General features: G+C 44.4%; 3 protein-coding genes across 3 annotated transcripts in view; 1 reads left to right on the top strand and 2 right to left on the bottom strand.

Moving 5' to 3' along the window:
* The window catches only part of LOC117560118 (GTPase IMAP family member 8-like), an 80,006-nt gene extending 75,586 nt beyond the window's left edge, over positions 1-4,420 (top strand). The window contains exon 6 of the mRNA XM_034236909.1: positions 3,406-4,420. The gene's annotated coding sequence lies outside the window, so the exon portion shown is untranslated. The remainder of the gene's footprint in view (positions 1-3,405) is intronic.
* Positions 456-1,400, bottom strand: LOC117560093 (olfactory receptor 1D5-like). The gene has a single exon (XM_034236859.1). It carries the CDS (start codon positions 1,398-1,400, stop codon positions 456-458), a length of 945 nt encoding a protein of 314 aa, XP_034092750.1.
* Positions 4,421-5,065: 645 nt separating the features above from the next.
* Positions 5,066-7,625, bottom strand: LOC117560114 (craniofacial development protein 2-like). Its single transcript, XM_034236903.1, is given in 4 exon segments — positions 5,066-5,726; positions 5,770-5,773; positions 6,913-6,942; positions 6,944-7,625. Coding segments are annotated over 4 exon segments (1,323 nt in total). The 5' UTR covers positions 7,598-7,625; the 3' UTR covers positions 5,066-5,091.
* Between the last annotated feature and the right edge of the window lie 7,112 nt (positions 7,626-14,737).

Genomic DNA, 14,737 nt, shown 5'->3' with positions numbered 1-14,737 from the left:
GGAATAATGATTGGAGGAAAAGGGAGAAACTATATTCCCATTACATTATGGATATGTTCTTGAGCAACACTGAGCCCACACACTGATCTGAGAATAACAATATTGTGCAACTACTCAAAAGAAACACACCTGTGTGAAACGAATCATACGTTTTATGATAAAATACAGATGTATTGAAATACAAACTATTAAAATATAGTAAATGTGAGATACATTAGGAGGAACATTTAAGATATGATTGTAGTGATAAAGATAACTTATGGTTGGCCTGCTTCACACGCCTAAGAGAAAGACAGGCGTCCCCTCTAAACTACTTTCTTTCACTCTCTAAGTACTGAGTTGGGCCTTATACTCTGCACATGTTACTTTATCTAAAGATTAACAGTTCTGTTAGACATATTGGGTTTTTCTGCACACATTTGTATATACAAACTGAACTTTCCTTTGTGAACAGCTCATGACTTTAATCCAACAACTGATCCTCTACCACACAGAGCACTTTTAATTATTTGTCTTATTTGTGTCAATTTGAAACCATACATCAGAGGATTGATAACTGGAGGAACAATGATGAACTGCATTGCCATAAAATTCTGGGCACTTTGCGGCAGTCCTTTTGAGCCAAATCGCATGTACAACAAATCAAAAAGCAAAGAAACAACACCCACTACTAAACAGAATAAATGTGGTACACATGTCTGCATAAATGTACTCCAGTTCTCTTTGGAGGCTTTGCATGTTCTGATCAGATGTATATAAGACCAACCAACAAATATAAAATGACCGAAATAAAATGTATAATTAAAAGCTGGAATAACAACGTTTGCAATGGAGGCAGAGCAAGCTAGTTTACCTATCAACCAGTTAACACAGTAGATTCTCGGTATTTGTGAGCCACATAAACTTGTTCTTGATGTTGTTATTGTGCCCATGAACACCAAACAAATGGGTATTAACCAAGCAAAAAACACAAACACACCAACTTTCTCTTTAGTCATGACAGAGTGGTACACCAGAGGTCGACATATAGCCACATACCTGTCGTAGGCCATCAGCACGAGAAAAGAGAAATCTGCAGCAACTGAAGAGTGCAACACAAAACCCTGCAGAAGACATCCAGCATATGAAATAACATGAGTGGTAGACAGAAGATCAATCAGGAACTTTGGGTAAAAGCCTGCTGTCCCATAAAGTCCATTTATACACAGATTACACAGGAAGATATACATGGGCTCGTGAAGCTTTTTGTGCAAAATGATGGTCACAATAATGGTCAAATTTACCAGCCAAATCACAAAGTAACACAGCAAAGTGAGAGCAAAAAGAACAACTCTGTAGTTTGTAGTCCCACTTAGCCCTGACAGAGTAAACATAGTAACTACTGAAACATTATTCATCATCAAATCTTAATTTCTATTGTTATTGTAGATTACATTTTAACAATACATAACATTTCAGTAAACTAACGCTTTTATCCAAAGTGACTTGTAATAAGTGCAATAAACCATAAAGATTAAGAAGAAAAGTGCAGATATATTTGCTTCAAACAAGCCAGACCATTGAAGTGCTGATGCATTAGTTACACTCTTTAGTGCCCCTTTTGTTCCACACTGCAAACATCAGAAATTGCATTTACACGACCTTAATGATGGGAGATGCCATCATCAAAGGTGCTTTCTGTTCTGTGTCCAATCATTGCCTTACAAACCGTGTTGGCAGTTGTTCATTTTCTCCCATGGCATTAGCCTGTAATGACATTGGTACCATGTGACTTCAAACTGAGATGTGTCGGTGTAGTCCTTGTATCAAAACAAAAAAACAAGTCTCCATTGCACTTTTTTAATAGCCAACCAAACCCCTGTTGGATTGAATTAAATAATTTCAAGGTTAATATTATACATTGTGATACACATTATTTATTTGAAAAAATAGTTTGCAGAAATAAAATGATATTAATAACTGAATGTTATGACTTTCAGAGTTTCAAAATTAGAAAACACCCTATTTCTAGTAACAGGCCACACATGGTTCAGAAGTTAAGGGTGCCATTACAAACTCCAATGATATTACAGGAAGAACATTGATCTAATAATGTACGTAAACAACAAACATGACTATTGTTGGTGTGTTGAATCAACATAGGAGGTAAATGAATAATATACTTTAGACAGCAGTAAGTAGCCTTACTGTGCTGGCCGAGGTTTTATCTGAAAAGCTGATGGCAGTCGTGAGGTCACAGGCCGAGATAAACAGACAATGTCATTTAGACAAAGAATATATTATATATGAAATATGTTGCACTAAATAAGATGGATTTAAACATTTACAGAATTCACATCAAGTTTGAACTGAAACTTGGATAGACCAAAATAACAGTGCAGCGGTTCTTATTGAATCAACCCGTCCCAACTTAAGTTGTATGAGTCAGGAAAGAATGCATAAGACAGGGGATTCAGTTGCTATTTTGTTCAATGATTCCCTTCAATGCAAGTAGACATCTTATGGAAACGTTGCTTCTTTTGAATATGTGGCCCTTCAGCTGAAATGCTCCTCTTGAGCTATGTTCCTAAATATATATAGACCAGCCAAATACTGTGCAATTTGTTTTGATGACTTTACTGAACTGCTGTATAGTGTGTTTTGACTTTAATAATAATAATAATAATTCCTTACATTTATTATAGAGCTTTTCCAGATGCTCAAAGCGCTTTACTTTGACCGTCTAGTCATTGTTGGTCATTTTAACATCCATGTAGACAGACCCGGCGCCGTGGGAGGGCCAGGGAGGGCCAGGCCCTCCCATTTGACATTCCTGCCCTCCCCCAATAAACATGTTTTATTTTATTTATAAAACAATTATATATATATATATTTATATATATATTTTTTTAATAATAACAAAACTGTGAACTTTAAGACTACGATGTATGTGATGTCAGATAGTAATATAAGAGTCATAAATGAAAAACAGGTACGACATACTATATGACAGTAAAATAAGAATAGAGTTTAAAAGGGGAGTGATTTGTAAAATAACCATAAAGAAATAGTAAATCTGTTTACAGTTCTGTCTCATATGGGTGTTGATGAAGAGAGGTATAGATCAATTAATTTTGCTCTCCAAGTGCAACAGATTGATGCTTTTAACTTCAATATTAAAAAGCATGCCCCCGGACCCCCCTGGAGGATATGAGGTCCAGTCCCCACTTAGAAAAATAGCACTTTACACCTGCTTACACCTATATGCCGTGAGCTGATTATCGAGCCTTCATTGTAACAGTCGCGGGTACACTGTGTATGTGCGTATGGGGAGTGTTGCAGTAGAAAATTCCACTGTAGCGCCCAGTACATTAATGGGAAACCCTACATGTTTGAGCTACACCAATACTCTCTCTCTCTCTCTAGGTCGTCCTCAGAAGAGCCCTCCATCGTTGCTTCCAGTCATCCCGGGTTCTCCATACATCTGGCCAGTTCATCGGTACTTTGTGCTCCTGCGTCATTCTTGAGTACGTCCACGTATGTTTGTGTGGGACGTCCTCGTGACCGATACCCGTGTGTTGGTTCCCACAGCACCAATTTGCAGGCTGGCAGCTCTTGATGCCTTTGGCAATGTCCTGCTAGTCTCATTCTCCTGGCTGCAATTTTCTCACTCACCCTTGGTATTCCCTCGTACAGGATCTTGTTGGTTACATGTACACTCTTGCTGATGTTAAGTACTGCTCGCAACATTCTGGTGTAGCATCCGTCTAGAGACTTTTGCAGGGTTGGCTTCAGGGTCCAGCATTCACTGCCATAGAGGAGAACAGACTCTACCGTTGCATAGAAGAAGCTGAGTTTGATTTGACGGGGGAGGTTGGAGTTCCATACACTGGTCATGCCGTTCAGGGCCCTCCATGCAAGTGCTTTCCTCATCTTAAGATCTTGCTCGGTTGAGTTGACCCATGAGCCCAGGTACTTGAAGTCCTTGACTTCTTTAAGCACAGTGCCTTTTGTTGTTGTCAGAGGTGGATGTTCCGGTAAGATGTTATAGGTGATAACCTCAGTTTTATTGGCGTTTAGCCTAAGGCCAACCTTGGCACACTCTGACTCCACTCTGTTCAGGAGTTCCTGTGCTTGCTCCACGCTGTCGGAGAGCAGGCTGATGTCGTCCGCATAGTCCAGGTCTGTCAGGACTACTGTGGGGTGTCGTCTCGACCTCCTTGGTGTTAGAGTGAAGCCAAGATCCTGCTTTCGTCCACTGATGGCCTTCCTGAGTGCATAATCCAGGACCATGATGAAGAGGAAGGGGGCCAGGGTGTCCCCTTGCATTACCCCAGCCAGGATGTCAAACTCCTCGCTGTTGCCATCTGGGGTCACCACCCTTGCCCTTGTTCCAGCGTACATGGTCTCTATTGCCCGGAGTAGGTTGGGAGGGACACCATAGGCCTCAAGGATCTTCACCATTGTGCTTCTGTTGATCGAGTCAAATGCCTTTTTGAAGTCGATAAAGCACAGTACAGCAGTCAGGTTATCCTTTTTCACCTCCTCGATCATTCTCCTTAGTGCCAAGATCTGGGCTGCGGTGGTTCTCCCCTCTCGAAAGCCATTCTGGTTCTCCCTCAGGTGAGGGTCGATGGCGTACCGTATCCTGTTTAGTATCATCCGGTTGTAAACCTTTGCGGTGATACATGTCAGGCTGATGCCTCGGTAGTTGTCTGGCTTTGAGAGGTATCCAGCTTTAGGCACCGGGATGATGTTGGAGAGAGACCATATATCAGGCTGCATGTTGTGCAGTAGAACGAGGTTGCAAAAGTCTAGGATGAGGTCATCGAGATCACAGTACTTTAAGACCTCCGGGGGTATGCCATCCCTGGCAAGCTCACTGGCTGTGAAGGGACCATCGTCGATGGGCAGATTCTGGAGGAATGCTGGTATACTTTCCTCAGTTTCTTCTGCTATTGTGCCCAGCAGGCTTTGGAAGTGGTTGAACCAGGTCGTCACCCTCTCCTCTGGGCTGTGTCCCTCAACCTTTCCCTCCTTAGTCCTCTTCCGCCCAGTCATCTCATTGATGACCCTCCAGGCCTCCCCATATTGCCTTTCACCTTGCGCTGCCTACACTCTTTGCACACTCCCCATCAGTTCCTCCCCTTTGATGGTGTCGTAGGTACTGAAGAGAAACTGTTTGGCTTCGTTCAGTACCCCACGTCTCTCCAAGGTTGGTTCACGCTCAAAGTTGAGGCGTGCTTCCTCCACCCTACCCCGTGCTGCTACGACCTCCGGATGTCTGGACCGTAGGGTGGTTCTGGCTCTGTCCAGCACGGGCACACATAGCCTGGTCGCCTCCTCGTTTGCAACAATGAATCTCCTGTATTCGCTGCTGGGCTCCGCTCCCTTATCCAGCTGCCGAAAGCGCTTCCTAACCTCCTCCGTATACCTGGTTTGAAGGCCAGGGTCCGTTATGAATGCCTTCCAGTCATGCCGGATCTTGGGGCTTGGCTTGGGGACCCTGAGGCTCAGTCGCACCCTCATGGAGACCACGCGGTGATCAGAGCCCTCAGAGCTGAACGTGCTGTACGGTTCAGCATTCAGGATGGAGTTCCTCCACTTTTGCCTCACAAATATGTAGTCCAACTGACGTAGCATGCCTGTGGCTCGATCTTGGAAGGTCCATCTCTTGCCTGTTCTTTTCCGGAACATGGTGTTCACTGCCAGTAGCTCATGTTCATGAGAAGGGCCATGAGGTAGGGCTGGGCGATTTTTTCGGTTTTCACGATTAATTTGCATTTTTACTTTCCTACGGTTTGTGAAATGGCTGAACCGAAAAATCGTGATTTAAAAACATTTCTAGACTCCGCAGATTTGTTTTTGCTTTAAGGGACTCCGTAGTAGCTTACTCTCTCACTTTCCAGAACGCGCCCAAAACTCAGCCACATTGCCTGTGACTACCCGATCTGCAGCTCTGCCCGATCTGCTGTTGTTATGCTGTGTTCGTTATTCTCGCGTCCAGGAGAGAAGCTTTAAAAGGAGACTAAATGGAGTCTCTGAGAAGGTTCAAATGGTGCTTTAATTAAAAAAGCTCTCGTGAGCGAAGGGAGGAGAGCGAGCTCCACCTCTCCAGCTGATATATCTCCTCCGCTGGCTCGCTGTAGGCCGGTTGGCGCTGCTGGGGGCCGGCCCTCCACGTCTCCAATGTTCGTTGTTGAGCATAACAGAGGACTCCGACATTGTACATTAAATATATAACTAAACACGCCTGTTCTCCTCCTTATCTCTTTCATGACTTTTCATTTAATACATTTTAAACGCTGTAATCAATACTCCAAAAATACAGGAAATACTTCACGGCTGGTTTCATTTACGGTAGTTCCGGATGTTGTCTCATACTACTACCCACGTCTGTAAACAAACGTATTCAAATAAACTGTACCTTTATTTAATATTCAGCAATAATAATATCTCCACGTCTATAGTTGTAGTGTTGAAATCAGTAGGTTTCGGTGTGCAACACTCCGTGTCATATCGCTACTAAATTCACCTCTATAGTAAATGGTATATTAGCCACATGCTAAATGCTAACCGTCCGGAGATGAAGGATTTTCAGAATAAAACTGGTTGTGCACAAGAACTTCTAGTTTTTCAGTATAAAACAGCATTTAAACTGACGGTATGCGTAACATTTATGATATTAAAACACATTTTACACCTCACCGTGTTTTATTCTTATAGAAGTAAGAAGAGAAGTAATGGGGCAGAAACCCTCCTTTTTACGCATTTTTTGCAAAGAAAATATGTATTTACATTTTGCCTTGGTCTGGTTTGTTTAAAAAAAAACAGAAAAAAATCGAGGTTTGAATCGAAAATTGTCTATTAGTTAGAAAAAAAATCGCGATTTTATTTTTAGGCCAAATCGCCCAGCCCTACCATGAGGTATACGCCATTGCGGTTGGTAGAGTCGTGGTATTTGGTAGGGTGCGTCCTCTGGTCCAAGCCTTGCATTGAAGTCACCCAGGATTGCCAGGAAGTTGTGTGCTGGGACATCTCGGACTGCTATTGCAAGGTCCTCATAGAACTTCTCCACCTCCTCAGATGGTGCCACGTTGGTGGGTGAGTACACAACTATGACTGTTGTTACTGGGTTGCCTGAGAACTCTGCAATAAGGATCCTATCGGTGTGATGATAAACCCGACGGAGAGCCTTACGCGCCCGAGGGCCCAGCATTAGCCCTACTGTTTCAGCCTGGGCCTCGTTTCGCCACGCAGATGCAGTGATGAACGTGCATCCCTCCACTCTGCGATACACGATCTGGTCATCAGTGTGCACTCTTCTGTGTTCCTGGATTCCCAGGATCTCCACTCCCCGTTCCTCAGCACAGTGTGCTAATTCTACCAATCTAGCTTCTTCTCTCACTGTATTGAAGGTTCCCATTACAAATGGTCTCCGACAACGCATGAGTGCATCGGACAGGGTGATGTGATCGGACAGGACCCTTCCTTGCGGGTTTAGGGTCTTATCGTCATGTTGTCCTCCGGAAGGAGGACCAGCACCACCATCCGCTGCGATGTTCCTACAGACTCCCGCCGCTGGAAGTATAGGATTTGGGATGACTTTGTTCTTCATTGTAACAGTCGCGGGTACACTGTGTATGTGCGTGTGGGGAGTGTTGCAGTAGAAAATTCCACTGTAGCGCCCGGTACATTAATGGGAAACCCTACATGTTTGAGCACCCTCTATGAAACGTCAAGCTACCCCGATACTGGCCGTGGCATATGACGGTTTTGTGTGCCCTCCCATGAAAATCATATGCCCTCTTTGTAGATTTGTTCTGGCGCCGGGTCTGCATGAAGACAACCCCCAGGACAGAGGGGCTAAATAACTGTTTTGTGATAACTATGGACAGACTCAGCATGTGACGGATCCATCGCACAATAAGGGGCACACTCTGGACTTAATTATCTCTGAGGGTCTGAACATCTCCAAGGTTGTGGAGACTGATGTTGTGCTCTCTGATTATTCCTGTGTTTTCTTTGAGACCTCTATATCTGTTCAAACACAAGTGTTATGTATGTGTCACATCAGGTGTGACTGTGCCTTTAAGATGGCACCGGGAGTTTGGGGATGTGTGAACCGGTAGTTTTTGTTGTGAAGCCATGGCAGCTGGTTCAATAAACGGTCAACTCAAAAGCCGTAGTCCATAGTCTTATTAAACACAACATTGGGGACTAGGATTATGGATTCTCTACTCTCACCTCTCTCCCCGTTCCTCGCACTGCCTGGCGAACCGCCGATCCCGTGGGTTTTCTGGCTTGAGTCTTTCGAAACGTTCATAGTAGCCATGGAGCTAGCTGATGCTAACGACGACAGGAAGCCCTGCTGAAACACACGCTGGGTAGCGAGGGACAGCGGATTATTTGGACTCTCGGACCCACTCCGAAATATGAGGACTGTGTTACACTGCTCACTGGACACTTTGCTGCTCCACAAAATGTTATGCTCCGGCGGATTGTTTTTCGGCAACTTCGGCAACAGGCGGGTGAGTCCGTTGACCAGGTCAGATCAGGTGGCTGATCTGAGAGGACTAGCCAGCCTCTGTAAATTTGGGGCGCTAGAAGATGAACTCATACAGGATCAGCTGGCTGAGCACACTAATAGCCCGAAGCTCAGAAAAAAGTTGCTAATGATGACAGATGAGCTAACTTCAGCAAGAGCAGTGGATATAGCTTTCCAGCTCAAGTCAACATCAGCCTTAGCATCACAGCTAGCTCCCTCCTCCAGTTATTTTCCCCCCAGACCCATGCTACTAACTCAAACGGTGGCGCTACCCATTGACCTCCCAGGAAGGTTTTCCCTGAGGACAACTTGGATGTGAACTTTGCAGCACGCCAGGGTACGGCAACACGCCAGGCCTGTAGTAATTGTGGCTCATCATCGCACCAGAATCGAGCTCCAAACTGCCCTGCCAAGGGACAGAGGTGTCAACGCTGTGGCAGGGAGAACCATTTCTCACGGGTCTGTCGCTCTGTTCCCGCAACCGACAGCCCACCTGCACGTATGCCTGGGCCGCACGCGCCAACGACCATCCACTCAGTGGCCGCCACCTCCCGACCGCTAAAGTGCTGCACGGTGGAGCTGGATGGGGTCTGCCTTTCCGCTTCGAACACTCACCGCCAACGCCGAGGATCTGTACGGGTATGGACACTCTAAAATAGGAATGGCGGGCACGATCACCTTTGCTGTGCGTTAAGGGACTAAGGCTCTCCCTGCATTCACCTTTCAAGTGTCTCGCCAGGGGGCCAACCTCATGGGTTTTTGATTTGTTTTGTGAGCTGGGTTTCACCCTTGTGGACAATTCTGGGGCCGTCATCTTGTCTGTTGGCTCGCCTTGGCAACAGCACTGGCCTGCTCTGTTCAGTGGTTTGGGCTGCCTCACCGCCTTTGAATACCAGCCCCTCCTCAAGCCTGAGGTACATCCGGCCCATACGCCGCCTGCCTCTCGCCCTGCGCGACGACGTCACCGCCGAGCTGCAAAAATTATTGGACGCGGGCATCATCGAGCGCATTGATGCTTCCCCGTGGATTTCAAACCTGGTGGTGGTGAAGAAAAAGTCATGGGGCCTGCGATCTCAGGCCGGAGAACAAGGCTGTGACACCTGACAGGTATCCACTGCCCACAGTGGAGGAGCTAGTCGCACAATTCTACGGCTCTTCCGTGTTCACAAAACTAGACTTTCGCCAAGGCTACCTGCAGGTTCCGCTGCACCCTGACAGCCGCAGCCTTACAGCTTTCGTGACGCATTTCGGAGTGTTTCACTATACCCGCATGCCCTTCAGCCTCAGGGCCGGCCATCTTCCTGGACGACATAGTGGTTCATGGTGCAACACCGGCCGTTCATGACAAACGCCTGGCGAGGGTGCTGGACATCCTCGCCAGTCACAACCTCACGCTAAATGGGGAAAAGTGCACCTTCGCCGTTCCAGCCATCGAGTTTTTGGGGTTCGAGATATAGAGACAATGGTGAAGGAGTGCACGGGCTGCCTGGTCAGTGGCAAAACTGGCCCACAACCCCCATCGCCCCTTGCAGCCCTCCTACCGTCGACAGACTAACAAACCCCCCCGTGTCAGTAGCCTCTGAACTTCCATTCACCACGGCCTACAATGAATGTGCCTCCTTCTTCACGAATAAAATTCATAAAATCAGACAAGCAGTCAGTGTCTCTGTATCAGGTACATCAAATGTGTTGTCCCTGTGTCCACTTAAAATAAATTCAAATACCATGACACTATTCCATCTGATTAACGATAAAGACCTAGAGCAGTGGTTCCCAACCTGGGGGCCGCCAAAGATCGCAGGGGGGGCACCAGGCCTCAGATGATTGGAGGCCAAATATCATATTTAGACTTTTTTTGTAAAGCAATACATGATTGTCACTAAAAGCCTTGTCTCTACATTACAATAAAATATAAAAAATAATTGATTAATTAATTTGAATACAAATTCAAGTTAGTAGCTATTAAAGGCATAAAAAGACAGAAATGTATAATTATTTCTTTAATAGAAATGTTTCTTCTGCCCGTAAAGTGTCCAAACCGGGCTTTTCTGGATAAGCGCATTTTTAAAACATAGTCATTGTCCATGCCGGTTTCAGTTGGATTATTTGTCACAGTTGCTCCGATCAGATCGGTCTCCTCCATTTTGTAGATTATGTATGACTTTTGAATCCACATAAACACATCGGCAAAATCCGGCTTACTTTGAGCATGTGTTTTAAACAGTTTAATCCCTTTGTGAATTGTTTCCACTTGCGCCGTCCTTTAATTTCTTCATACAGCGGGAATCCAAATGAATTAATCCTGAGTCCAATAACCATCAAAGTCACTCCAATAGTGCTCCTTAATTACGCTTTCATCCTCCTTTAACAAAATACTTCACATTAATTACATTACATTACATTTAGCTGACGCTTTTATCCAAAGCGACTTACAATAAGTGCGTTCGACCAACAAAATACAAACTTGAAGAAAACAGAATCATATAAGTACATCAGGTTTCATAGAGCTAAAACATTTCAAGTGCTACTCAACTGGCTTTAGATAAGCCAGTCCTTTATTAGTATATAAGTGCTTTGTTAATAATTCTATCGCTCGAAGTAGAGTCGAAAGAGATAAGTTTTCAGTCTGCGCCGGAAGATGTGTAGGCTTTCTGCTGTCCTGATTTCAATGGGGAGCTCATTCCATCATTTTGGAGCCAGGATAGCAAACCCACGTGTTTTTGCTGATGGGAACTTGTGTCCCCCTCGCAGTGCGGGTGCAGCGAGCTGTTTGGCTGATGCAGAGCGGAGTGCACGTGCTGGGGTGTACGGTTTAACCATGTCCTGGATGTAGGAAGGGCCAGATCCATTCACAGCATGGTAAGCATGTACCAGTGTCTTGAAGCGGATTCTAGCAGTTAGCGGAAGCCAGTGAAGGGAGCGGAGGAGCAGCGTGGTGTTTCATCTAGTTTGACAGTAGTTGTAGCATTTTTGAGACTTTTAAACTTTAATTGCCGCTGTTGCGCCATATTCTTGCATTTAAATAACTGTTTGGATGTGTTCCAGTCAGGCTTTCGGCCGCACCACAGCACAGGGATTGCTCTTGTTAAGGTATTCGATGACATCCACTTACACACCGACAGTGGCAGAAACTCAGTGTTAGTATTATTAGATCTTAGTGCTGCATTTGAAACTGTTGAACACAACATATTACTAGACTAACTGGAAAACTAAGTTCTAAAGTTCTAAATGTGTTTGAATCCTACGGTCTTAGGACTGGAAAAACTTGGTTTTTTATAAATATGACATTTGGGGTTCCTCAAGGCTCCATCCTGGGGCCTCTTCTCTTTAACATCTACATGCTACTGTAGAGGAAACTTCTGTGTAGCATGCAGTGGAGTCACCGACTCAGGAAGGAGACACGGGAAGAGTCGGAGCTTTGATGTCAAACCACTGTGATTTATTTGGAGTTGGTACCAGAGTATTCACATCACAAATCCAAGAGTCAGAGGTTCTGACTCCACGGTAGAGTTGCCACGTCAATTCTGGAGAGCCTCTCTCTTGCCAGCCCATCTAACTGGTTTCGCAGAGAGTAAACAACATATTTGAGGAGATAGCCTAAACAGTGTGGGAACACAGAGCCACTTGCCTCGGACACTTATGACCTCGAAGATTTTACCTTGGAGTCCACAAATACAGAGAAGGAAGTGTCCCAGTGTACCCACAACACAGACCATCTGTATCCCAGTATTGACCGGTCACAGAATGGGAACAATAACATTATTGGCTAAGCCGCCTGTGTCCTTAAAGAAGGTAAACAGACATCGAGGTTTGTCCTGTATGTTACTAATTGGCGTCTTATGATAATTATTTCCACAACAGTCCTCTCTTTTTATCATTTATGATAACCTAAAAACATTAGTCTAATAATAATTTGGTCAATAATTAACTCAATAGGCGTCTCCAGGTTCGAGTGGGGTCTCACCTTACATCAATTATATCACAAAGTGGAATAAGATTGAAACATTCAATCACAATGATTGATACAGCCAATCATAATAGGAAAAATCATCTCTCATCAGTGGTTTGATCATCTTTTGTCAAAAGCATAATAATGAACACACATAAAACACAGGTGCACAATGGCTAAATATTTGTTTTAAACTAATATCTTTTATCATTTACCATTAGTTAATTTCATTCATCAAACTATAAAATCAAAACCAGCTTGCCGCTTTAAAGATTTACTTGAAGGCAATCACTAGTCAAAAGCATAATAAAACTCAGGATCGTAAGAGACCCTGCTAAAAATTCACAGTTAGAGTATAGAATTCACAATGGTGATTTGATCAATCTGTGATCTGCAAAATTGCAGTGTCCTCAATTTTAGGATTATCTTAAGAGTCAGGCACTTAATTTTAGTAATATCCATACATTCAAAATCTGAAAAGGAAAAGTCAGACATGTATTGTGTAGTGTAACAACCTGAAAAGGAAAAAATCAACTTTAATCAGTTTTAATTCATTGGCCATTCGTTGTAAGGGGGAACCCATGGTTCGGGTGCCACGGTAGAGACCCACGGGTCGGGAAGCTCGACGTCGTACATCATCACGGTGTCATCAATGGTGTCGTACCCCACCAGTGTCTGTGGGGCCTGGAGGGCGGTTTTGACAACCTTTTGCATGACTAGTTTAACAACAGTGACTAGGCACATTATCAGGATTAGTACAGCTAAGATAAACAGTGAAATGGTAATGGCAAGTTTACCCAATCCCGCTCCCCATGACCCAAATATTCCAGATAAATCCCCAAATGCAAACCCATGAGTTTCGTGCAATTATTTTATTCCCCTAGCAGTATCATGAGCCATATCCATGACCTCAGGTGTAGCATCAGAGATGAAAGAACAACACTCAGAGCCAATCACCTTGCACGTGCCCCCCTGTGCTGCTAGCAGAAGATCCAGTGCCATGCGATTCTGTAATGCCACTGTTCTAACTTCCTGCAGTTCTTTGTGTTCAGCCAACATGGCTCTGTTGGATACATTGAGGTGGTTTTCCACTATTTTGGAGAGAGCTATGATTTCCTGCTGGGAAACATAAATGCCGTACCAGGGCAGGACAGCGCTAGCCAGCTGCTGACCTGTTGTGATGGTCCTACGATTTCTGTGTAGGGAAGGGAGTATTGCTGCAATCTCATCAATCTCTACTTTACGGATCAAAGGGATTAGATAGGCTAGATAACAGGTGCCATCAAAAGTGTCATAAGGCATGCAACTGTAGGCTCTGTCTCCACAGACCAAGTAAACTCTCTCTGGGAGGGGAGTACTGGTTAGTTTGACCTTTATTACGGTGTTACAGTCGCTGTGGCCCACATCGTGAGAGGGTAGAAACCCTCCTCCGTTCTGAAAGCAGATAGACACATTCTTCCACTCATGCACCACAACTGGGGGAATATAAACTGAACAGTCACGTGTAGGGGACTTACCTAGGGGTAATGGCAGCGAGCAGTCATGTATTTTAACTTTAATCGAGTCCACTGTTCGGGACCCAAACCAGGGTACCACTGTTATTAAGGCTTCAACCAACAAAGATGGTGTGTGTGGTTGAGGTGAACATGTTGGTCCCGTATAGTTAATTGAACAATTAGTCTGGACTAGAGCTAATTGGAATCTGTATTCAAAAACTAGGTTTAAGTACTTCTTCACATATATAATTTTTAGGACCATTACTCGCTTGAAACCGTCTGGTAGGTAATCCTTATTTATTGTGTCAACAATGAGCGAGATTAAGCCCTTGTACCTTAAAGGTTGCTTGGAGTCTATGGGGTAAGAAGGGATGTAACAATCATCGGTCTCATCGCTAATTCGGGATGCTATATCATTCCAGCTAACTAAACTGTAGTCAGGTTTTGTGAAAGGAATTGGGCTGAACATGGGAGAGTGCATGGACTCTGGCATATTTTGGCACAGCCAACAGTTGCTAACATTGCGTTCATGTGCATAATCTATCATTAAATTTATTGCAGAATTAGAATGGGTTTTAGTTTGTTTAGGTGGAGTGATATGGGCACTCTTTAAAGAATCTACATCACTTCCTGGTGACTTAATTACAGCTGGACCTGGTTCCATATTTGAGCATCTAGTGACCCCTGTACTGGGATCTCTGTAATTGGGTGTCCATGTGGTACACATAGGATCATTCTTTAACTGTTCTTTAGTGAAACACCACA

The sequence above is a fragment of the Gymnodraco acuticeps genome, unplaced genomic scaffold, assembly GCF_902827175.1.
Source record: "Gymnodraco acuticeps unplaced genomic scaffold, fGymAcu1.1, whole genome shotgun sequence".
Classification (NCBI taxonomy): domain Eukaryota; kingdom Metazoa; phylum Chordata; class Actinopteri; order Perciformes; family Bathydraconidae; genus Gymnodraco; species Gymnodraco acuticeps.
The sequence above is the reverse complement of the archived record's forward strand: the minus strand, read 5'-3'. Positions and strand labels throughout refer to the sequence as shown.

Bases quoted from the DNA above. Each gene is read 5' to 3' on its own strand.
- LOC117560093 (XM_034236859.1), bottom strand. From the start codon at position 1,400: ATGATGAATAATGTTTCAGTAGTTACTATGTTTACTCTGTCAGGGCTA.